The sequence below is a fragment of the Berghia stephanieae genome, chromosome 6, assembly GCF_034508935.2.
Source record: "Berghia stephanieae isolate SIO BIC M18660-M18661 chromosome 6, UCSD_Bste_1.3, whole genome shotgun sequence".
Lineage (NCBI taxonomy): Eukaryota > Metazoa > Mollusca > Gastropoda > Nudibranchia > Aeolidiidae > Berghia > Berghia stephanieae.
Genome location: NC_088365.1, coordinates 12,215,907 through 12,225,753, shown reverse-complemented (window position 1 = coordinate 12,225,753; position 9,847 = coordinate 12,215,907). Strand labels below are relative to the sequence as shown.

The following is a 9,847-nucleotide window of genomic DNA, read 5'->3' as shown; positions in this document are numbered from 1 at the left end:
CCACTAGTCTTGACTTGAATGAATAAAATATTCCATAGCAAGCAGGAGTGAGACTGCTGAGAGGGAAATGAAAGTAAAGGCAAAGGCAAAGGAAGTGGAGTGGAAGAACGCAACAATCACAATCACAAACAAAACTGAATCGGGCATTCATTAACATTTAACGAAATTGTATTGAGAATTGCGAGTGGTGTATCGTATTTGTTTTAGTAATATGACCAGAAAAAAAGTCTCTTATGGCGATGATGTTACCTGTTGAAAAGAAAAATTATCCCCGAAAGTTGTAATGCTATGTAGACTGTGACTGTTTTGATGATTAAATTGTAGGGTGATGGCAACCAACAGTCCTTTCGTTTGAAAATATGGATCATTTGTCGTACCATATAGCATTCGCCTTTGATCAGTCGCCCGATGTCCGGAGCATAGAGAATACACCTCCTAGTCTGTGGTCCGGAGTGCGACGATAATAGAGAGAGGGAATGGGGATACCTCTCTAAAGCGCATAATGGACGGTGCCCCCGTTTCGAGCCGAAACACTCGCCCTCTCTCACCTCCCCTCCCCCCTTTCTCTCTCTCTCTCTCTCTCTCTCTCTCTCTCTCTCTTTCTTTCTTTCTTTGTCCCCCCTCTCTCTCTCTCTTTCTCCCTCCCCCCCCCCCTCTCTCTCTAATTCCCCTCTCTACCGGTCCGCCTCAAACCAACCCCCCCCCCCCCCCCCCCCCCTTTTTTTTTTTTTTTTCTCTCTGTCTCTGTCTGTCTCTCTCTCTCTCTCTCTCTCTCTCTCTCTCTCTCCCTCCCCCTCTTTTCTGTCTATCTACCTATTTTTCGGTCTATCTACCTATCTATCTGTCTATCCATCTATCTATTTATCGGTGTATTCCACTTTACTATCGCATCGTTCCTTCGCGAAGATTCGACCTTCGCTCATCCAACAAACACCCCCCCCCCCCACCTCCGCCGTGACTCTTTCACCTCGCCCCCTCCACCGCCCCCTACTGTTCCACTACAGTGTTCTACTACTACTACTACTACTACTACTACTACTACTACTACTACTACTACTACTACTACTACTACTACTACTACCAATATGTCTTTTACCTTCCATTATAGTCTGGAAAGTTCGGTTCCCTGACGCTGACCTTTGCTTATCAATTAGATCACCCCCCTGGGGCACCCTATCCTCTACAAAAAAATTTTTTATTCTCTATTGTCTTCTGGCACTTTTCTACTCACTTCATATCTTGTTGTTACCAACATAAGTGCCTGCTCCACTCACTTTTCTGAATTAAAAATTCACCCCATACACCGGAGCATACTCAATGTCTCAATCGTTTCTATGTTATATGTTTGTGATGAGAATATTGGCTATTAAGCTTAACTGCTGGTCAAAATTACTTCGCGATGGTGGTGAACGAATCGGCGATCTCAAGAAGTGGGTGAGAGAGGGATCTAGAAATGACTTTGGGTTTGAAACGAATATTTTTGTGTTCGTGGATAGCTCACACGGTAGAGCCACGCTCTCACCTGCCAGGCGGAGTTGTCGTACCAATAAGGTCGCAGGTTCAAACCCCACCACCGCCGCGAAAAAAATTTTTATTCTCTATTGTCTTCTGGCACTTTTCTACTCACTTCATATCTTGTTGTTACCAACATAAGTGCCTGCTCCACTCACTTTTCTGAATTAAAAATTTACCCACGCCACGCTAACATTTCATTCATACTGCAACCACCATTGAGTACAGACGATACAAGTTATTTTTCATTATATTTTATTTGTTTTCCACGTTTATTTGTGTATTGTTGTGCTGACGAAGGGTTTGTACCCGAAACGTCCATTGTCTGTTTTGTTCCCATACGAAGCCTTTCCATTTTCACTCTTTCGTTAGTATTTTACGATCACCGGCTTCAGGCAGCCCTTACCGTTTTCTACTCTCTTCCCTTGCGACACGCACACACACACACACACACACACACACACATTTTTACATATAATGTTTTAACTATTAAGACAATCTAACTAATACATATGACAAATTTAGTGTTTACTAAAGGCGAACCGATGTTTTGTGTTGTTCCAAGCCTTGGTTGTTCCCTTCTCTCCATCCTAGGTCAAAGGTCGTTCACTTTAACCTCTCAACTCCCCCACCCCCACTCACAAGACACACTTACACAGCCCATTGACCATTGCTCTCTGTGTCCACTACTAAACTAACTACGAGTGTCATCGATCTTCTATTATTCGTCGTCAAGCCCTGACCTGAACACTTGGACCTATCATGTAAGTCACTAAATAGACACTACACATGTTGTGATTATTATAGACGCCTCTTTGTGCCAGTTTGTTTTCCGATCTCAGCCCAATTCATGGAGCAGTAGATAGGATTCAAGATGTATTTTTTTTGCTTCTTTTCTCTTGTGCATGATCAACAAAATGATAGTCGAGCAAATATTCTGCGACTTTCATTGTATTTGTAGCTGTCGAGAAGATTATACATCCTACTTATACTTATAGTGTTGATAAACATAAGATATAGGTGTGACCCACCGTCTCAAAAATGTTTTGTGCCAGGAAGACAAAAAAAAAAAAAAACAAAAAAAAAAAAAAAAAAAAAAAAAAAAAAACAACAAAAAACAAAAAACAAAACTAAAAAATAAATCTTGAACTTTTATAATATTGTACAGCATTATCCTCTAGACGTGCTCAAAGCGCTTTACAAGGGGTCCATGGCCAACAGCAAAACTAAGAGTGAATTTTTGATGAATTGTTTCGAAATACGAAATCTGGGTCTTTTGCAATGTAAGAGATTGTATTTTTATTCTCTAAAATAAATAAACGAAATAGATATTAACCCAAAGTTCCATATTTGTGGCTAATTTCTAGCACCTAGAAGCTCATCCCGACATAACACAGCTTGGAGATAGTGGTTCACACACACACAAACACGCACACACACACACACACACACACACACACACACACACACACATATATATATATACATGTATAAACAAACAACAGAAACAATAAATGTGGTAATTAATTATTTGCAACATCATCACTCTATAATAATATAAGGGCTATAGATAAAGCTGGTCAAAAATTTATATTAGTATTAGAAATTAGTTCAAGCCGGTACCTATAAACCCAGCATATCGTCATATAATTATGAATTTGTAATTTAATTTTTAATATGTTTGTATATTTTCGTTTAATCAGAAGATAAATAGAAATGAACAGTGGAAGATGAAATAATTTGTTCCCCATTTATATTAAAATTCAAGTATATGCTATCTATTTGTATGAATTTTGTGATTATTGAATAAACTGGGAAGGATAATGTCAGACTTGCCCACAAATAGCATAGCCAAACCAGTGTGTCGCAAAACGGAAAATTCTTGGCATGCAAACGGAATGTCATATATAGCGGACAAAGTAATTACGGGTTTAAATGGTTTGATACCTCGTCCAACAAATATACTAAGAAAAGGTCTGGAAACTGTTGCAAACAGCATCGCTATTAAACTTGAAAAGGTAAGATTTTACATTACTTGTTGCTGATCTCTAGCACAGACTCTCTTTGTGATGCTTTTCTTTCAGGTCGGAAGGTCCTGGGTTTGAGCGTCGCATTCGGCGCATAGTTGAGTCCTTGGAAAAGACTCTTTACTCACATTCTCTCACCGTACTCAGGTGTAAAATGAGTACTGGCCGTTAACAGCGTTGTCTTTGTCCGAAAAATTGTAATATCGCCTAACAGGCGTCATGTCCCGTCCTACATGTTAAATGATGCTGTTGACCAGGGACCCCTTGTAAAGCGCTTTGAGAATATTTAGTGGATATTGCGCTATATAAAGCTCAATTTATTATTATTATTTATTATTATTATTATTCATAATTCTCTGAGAGTTTATCAAGACGCTTCTTGATAGGCCTAGGTCATTCTGCTGGGTCAGTGGTAAAAGCTTTATAATTACATAGGGAATGAGATAAGCGGAAGAGTAGCATCCCTTGATTGGAAGTCACTAGCGGAAAAGTTATTAGAGAGAGAACGTCATGTTGGTTGTGCGGCATGAGACACTTCACCGAAAGCGAGGACGAGAGAGACGCATGCGCAAAACCATTTTGACGTTCTCTCTGTAAGGTGACGTCCAATCAAGGGACACTACTCTTCCGCTAATCTCATTCCCTATAGGTATTTCTTTTGTCTTTTGATAGAAATCAAAACATTGAAAGAAAACAGTTACGAAATATGCAAATAGTAGACCATGGGTAGAGTGTATTTTATATCCTTAACAAGTCGGCTAAAAATAACTACACACCCATTACAATGAATGGCATGCTAACATTGTTTTAAAAGATTGCTTTAATAATTGAATGTTTAAAAGTTAGATTCATACTTAATCTATTTTGACATATCTATTCTTGTTGAAAAACCAAAACCAAAATTTTTTAAAAGCCAAAAAAAAAAACAAACCAAACAAGAACTAGAGCATTTAAATAACACAATATCCACTAAATGTGTTCAAAGTGGTACTCTGGTCAAGAGCAACATGTAACATGTACAATGAGACATGACGCCTGTTAGGCGATATTCCATTTTTTTTTATCTGACAGAGACAACGCTGTGAACGGCCAGGTACTAATTTTACACTGAGTATGGTGAAAGAATTTAGGTAAAGAGCCTTCTCCAAGGCTCAACTATGCACCGCTCAGAGTGGGACTCGAACCCAGGACCTTCAATCCAAAGGCAAATGTCATACCACAAGACCACATAGTCACACCTAGTAAGGAAGTAAAGTAATGAAAAAAGAATTTGTCATCCTACAGTTTATTTTGTTGACCAGGGACATGGCCTGGCAGAAGGCAATTCCCACTTCTATTTAAAAATGATTTTTTTTGTCAGTCCACAGCCTGTGACGAATCGTTTTTGCATTTATTAATTTCTTATTTGGAAAATGTTTTCATTGTAAATGTAGACTACTGTTGTTATCTTTTATTATTTTCATTCATTTATTTGCATTTTATGTCATTTTTCAGATTAACATGGACTTGGACAGTGAAATAGTTACTCTCAGTGACATCAAGAAAGCCTATGAATATCTACATGAGAATAAGGCAATCGTCAGGACGCCGACTCTTAAACATGCTGAGAGTTTGTTTGCAGATGCCAACAGAGTTTTGAAGGAAAACGGTTTTCATGAAAGTGGGACAGATGGAGTTCCCAAAATCCCAGACTCAGTCGAATTGTACTTAAAGATGGAAAATATGCAAACTACTGGTAATGTGATCTAACCCCTGTCCATCAAAATATATAATTTTATGATTTTCTTTATCTTGTAGCAACATCTAGCTAACTAATGCACAGACACAAAATTGTTCCTTTTAGCATTTCGTTTTTCTAAAATCTTTTTAATTGTTCTGACCACTGGAAGGTCTATGAGCGTTCGTCGGGTAGTTTTTTATTCTTGACGAATGGATTAAATGTCAAAATAATAAATGTTTTTTATTTTTCATCACCCTCCTAAATCATATTTTTGGTAGTATAAATCTGTTTTCATTTGCCAAACTTAAAGTTTTTTTCCAGAAACCCCCCCCCCAAAAATTTCAGCATTTATGCCACGCACTAAATTTGCTCAAAGCATTTTATAAAGGATCGCAAGCCAAAAAGCAGCAGGTAATATGTAGGACGAGATATAAAACCTATAAGGAACAATTATCGTTTTTATATAGGATCGTTCGCCTCATTAGGAGGTCGTTCACTCATCTTGATAAAGATAACATGAGACAATTGTTCACTGCACTTCTACTTCCCCACTTGGAATTTGGCAATGTAGCATTGGCACCATGACTACAGAAAGACAATGACCTCATAGAAAGTGTTCTAAGACGCGCAACTAGGGTTATTCCTGGATTCAAAGATCTAGAATACACAGAAAGACTTCAGGCATTCAAGTGTTGTCTCGACGCTCATTGTGAAACAGAAAAATACTGTTTGTAGATTTTAATTCGGACACAATGTGGCATGCCCAGTTTTGAGAGACGTGAATTAAATACGTTCACAAATGCACAAGAGCAGATAAAAGGCTGTAAAAGCCTAAATAAATCTGGACTTATATCATCATTATATCATATCATATCATTACTACATCTGTTTAATGCTAGAGAGACCATGATAAATTCAGGCTCCTTGGGTCATGACTCTGAAACGTTACTTTTATTTTCTAACAAAATACACATGACTGAAACGAGTTGACGGAGTGGATCAGGCATTCTGTAATCCTTAGGTATCCTCGTTCAATCTCATCAATCTCAGTCATTCCTTGGGCAACAAATATGATTCTTGCTGGCATTAAATGGTTGTTTGATGGGTCATCTATATTATTGTCTCATGAATGACTTAGCAAGGACATCTTATGATGCTGTGATGATGTCTATAGCAATTTTTATTTATATGTTTGTAAATATGACTGAATTAGAGGCTGTTGCTTTTCAAACAAACATAGTTTTTAAAGTTTCAAATGTTGCTTTATTTGCCCGAGTGCTCTTTTATAAAAGGTTTTTTTTTTTCTTCTCCCAGGTTCTTTCAAAATAAGAGGATGTGCAAACCAGATGTGTAAAATGAAAGAGAAAAGTGATTCAGGGGATACTAAAAAACTGGTGACTTACTCAGCTGGTAATTATGGGAAAGCTTTTGCTTATTGTGTTGGTGGAATGGATAATACATCAGCCTTGGTTATCATGCCTGAGGATGTACCAAAAAGTCGAGTTTCTATTATAAAAGTGAGTTTTATTAAATTGCTAATATATAACATAAGGATAATTAGACTTTTGTACCCACCATTGTTACCTAATTTTTACATGCCCTTAATGAGTTTCTTGTAAAAAAACCCCTCTGGCTTTAATGAATTCAGAGTCACGCCGCTATTACTTTTCTCTTATTGAAAATGGTAATATGCAATGTCTAGATTGGAATAGAATCAAACCTGGCCTGTAAAGGGTTATGTCTGCTGGGAAAATAAATAATAAAAGTTAAAATTACACTCTGTTAAACAATTCAAGCATCCTCTGCTTTAGATTTCCCCTCCTACCTAGCTATCTATATTCTTTAAATGTCTAAGAAGTTATTTGTCAACCTTTTATGATTGTAAAAAAATATTTTTTTCACTAAGAGAAATCATTATTGTGAAACCGTAGAGCAAATTAATTATAATTAATTTTTTTTTTTAAATGAGCTTTTATATAGCACAATATCCACTAAATGTGCCCAAAGTGCTTTACAAAGGATCCCTGACCAACTTAACACCTGTTAGGCGATATTACAATTTTTTTCCGACAGAGACAATGCTGTTGACGGCCAGGTACTCATTTTACACCTGAGTAATGTGAGAGAATGTGAGTAAAGAGTCTTTTCCAAGAACTCAACTACGTGCCGAGTGAGGCTTGAACCCAGGACCTTCCGATCCGAAAGCGAGTGTCATACCACAAAATCACATAGCCGCACTTTTACAGGATATTCAAATTTTAGCTATAAAACCACCTTTGCTTACCAATAGCTTTAAACGAGGAATATGGACTGTATTAGATGTACAATTATAAATTGTGGTCTAGCAGTTTGACACTTCCCTTTAGACAGGTAGTTCCCTGGTTGAGTCCCACTCTAGTGACGTAAATTTGAACCCTTGGAAAAGGCTCTTTATTCATCACATTCTTTCACTGCAGTAGGATGTCAAATGAATACCTGCCTGGTGACAGCATTGTCTTTGTCGTAACAAAAATGTTAATAGTGCCATAGAGGCAGCATGGGACTCCACGTTAAACACATTATATGAAAAGTAATAAGAGGTCAACAATCGTTGTATATAATTCCACCAACTTTTTAAATGATATATATATATATATATATATATATATATTGGGGGTGAAGTGGCAGAATGGTTAAGGCCATGCATTGTGACCCGGAAGGTCCCGGGTTCGAGCCCCATTTCAGGCATTTTCATTTTTTTCCTTGGGCTAGATTATTAACCCCCAATTTGCTCACTTGGGACAAAATAGGTGATTCCTGTTGACATCATCAGACATCCTGTTTGATGGATTATCTATATTCCTTCGTGGCATGCCTAGGCGATGATGTCGTAGCGGAAAGGGCATAATTATTTTTTGGACTGCCGAGAGGTAAGACAAAAACTTTTACTCAAACTGGATTCAGAACCAGTCAAGTCAAGCACTCTACAAAGTGAACTGTCAGGACATTCACTGTACTGTATATTAAAAATTAAAAAAAAAATTATGCCTTTTCCGCCACGACATCATAAGACATCGTCGTCTAGGCATTCCACGAAGGAATATAGATAACTCATCAAACAAGATGTCTGATGTCAACAGAGCAAATTGGGGATTAATAATCTTGATCAAGGAAAAAAACGAAAGTGCCTGAAGCGGGGCTCGAACCCGGGTCCTTCCGGGTCACAGTGCAATGCCTTAACCACTCGGCCACTTCGCACCCCCCTTCACTGTATAATTGAATCTAATATTAATTCATGTTATCTAAGGGTTTTGGAGTCGATGTGAAACTTGTGAAAAGACCCGAAATGATGACTGAAGTTGAGAAATGCATCTCTGATGGTTATCAATTATTCCATTCATTTGATGATGTGGATTTGATTGCAGGACATGCCAGGTTTGTATTAAAAATTCATACTAATCAATAAATGCCTTTTTGCTATGCTGGACCACAGGTTTATATTACAATATGTTCAAATTGAAAACCTCTTTAACTCATTCAATCCTAGAGATTTTGCTAACTTTCAAAATTGGAAAAAATGTATTAAAAATGAGCATGTAGCCTACATTAGATAGTTTTATTCAATTACTATTAACATGTAAAAACTAAAAACATTAGCTTTGATATTACGCCTATTATTTGTCTAGGGTAAAAGTAACCTGGGTAAACTACGGATATAGTCGGTGTTAGGGTTGAGTGAGTTAACCACTTGAGTACTGAGGTAAAATTCTGAAGTCCATCAGAATAGGGTCTTAAAATAGTGGAAAGTCAAGAAATACGCACAATTTTTTATTTCGCTCTTTCTCTGAAAAAATCTATCAGAATGCCTTAAACCTATATATGATTTTGGAAAGGAGAAAAGTTGAATTTTAAGAACTTTTGAATAGAATGGGTGAAATCTTGAAATGATAGTCCGTTCCAAGTCCTGTGTGCATGGAATATTGCAAATTCCTCCAAAGTTAGGAAACATGGTGCCAGGAACTTTTGCATGCAGGCTTATATTTTAAGTGACGTTACAAATTTGAATGCTGATAGTGATAGCCCAAACAATTTACTCACAATGTCGAATTCCTTTGATCTTTTTACCATTTGCAATAAAATATAACTCGACCTTTAAAATGTTTACAGTAATGGGGTGTTGATTCTCTTTCCAGCGGGGAAAATAATCATAACAAAGTTGCATTCAGTGGCATAGCTTAGCAAATAATTTTTTTCTCTAATAGTAATATTAGATAGCATTACTATAGTACTTAACAGCGTTCAAAACAGGCTCACAGTGTTTTTAGTTTATCTCTTCCCTGGTGGACAATGGCCATATAATAATATATTGGACGACACAAGCAGTCCGTTAGGTGCTTAAACATTTTTGGGACAATGACATTGATGTAAAAAAACAGGGGGATCCTCCAAATGTTTACGCTCGTCTCCAAAAGGACAAGGAGAAATGCCTTTTACATAGACATAACGCCCAACCAACTGTGCCATCTGTTAATAATATTGCTATTCACGCATGCCATGAAAAAGAATTTGGCGCTTCGCCTCTCTGGGGAAATACTTATAAATTTTCCTC

General features: G+C 37.3%; 2 protein-coding genes across 2 annotated transcripts in view; one reads left to right on the top strand and one right to left on the bottom strand.

The window, feature by feature from the left end:
- Nucleotides 1-2,271: 2,271 nt before the first annotated feature.
- LOC144975769 (serine racemase-like) lies at nt 2,272-8,704 on the top strand. The gene is made up of 5 exons (XM_078919955.1): nt 2,272-2,388; nt 3,216-3,530; nt 5,034-5,274; nt 6,574-6,776; nt 8,546-8,704. The coding sequence occupies exons 2-5, from the start codon at nt 3,336-3,338 to the stop codon at nt 8,702-8,704; spliced, it is 798 nt and encodes a 265-aa protein (XP_078776081.1). The 5' UTR covers nt 2,272-2,388; nt 3,216-3,335.
- Nucleotides 8,705-9,095: 391 nt separating this feature from the next.
- The window catches only part of LOC144975768 (serine racemase-like), an 8,024-nt gene continuing 7,272 nt past the window's right edge, over nt 9,096-9,847 (bottom strand). The window contains exon 6 of the mRNA XM_078919954.1: nt 9,096-9,111. Coding sequence (XP_078776080.1) covers nt 9,096-9,111 — 16 coding nt within the window. The remainder of the gene's footprint in view (nt 9,112-9,847) is intronic.

Excerpts from the sequence above, each read along its gene's own strand:
- LOC144975769 (XM_078919955.1), top strand. The coding sequence starts at position 3,336 with ATGTCAGACTTGCCCACAAATAGCATAGCCAAACCAGTGTGTCGCAAA. Across the intron at positions 5,275-6,573 it reads GGAAAATATGCAAACTACTG|GTTCTTTCAAAATAAGAGGA; the intron begins GTAATGTGATCT and ends TTCTTCTCCCAG. Across the intron at positions 6,777-8,545 it reads GTCGAGTTTCTATTATAAAA|GGTTTTGGAGTCGATGTGAA; the intron begins GTGAGTTTTATT and ends ATGTTATCTAAG.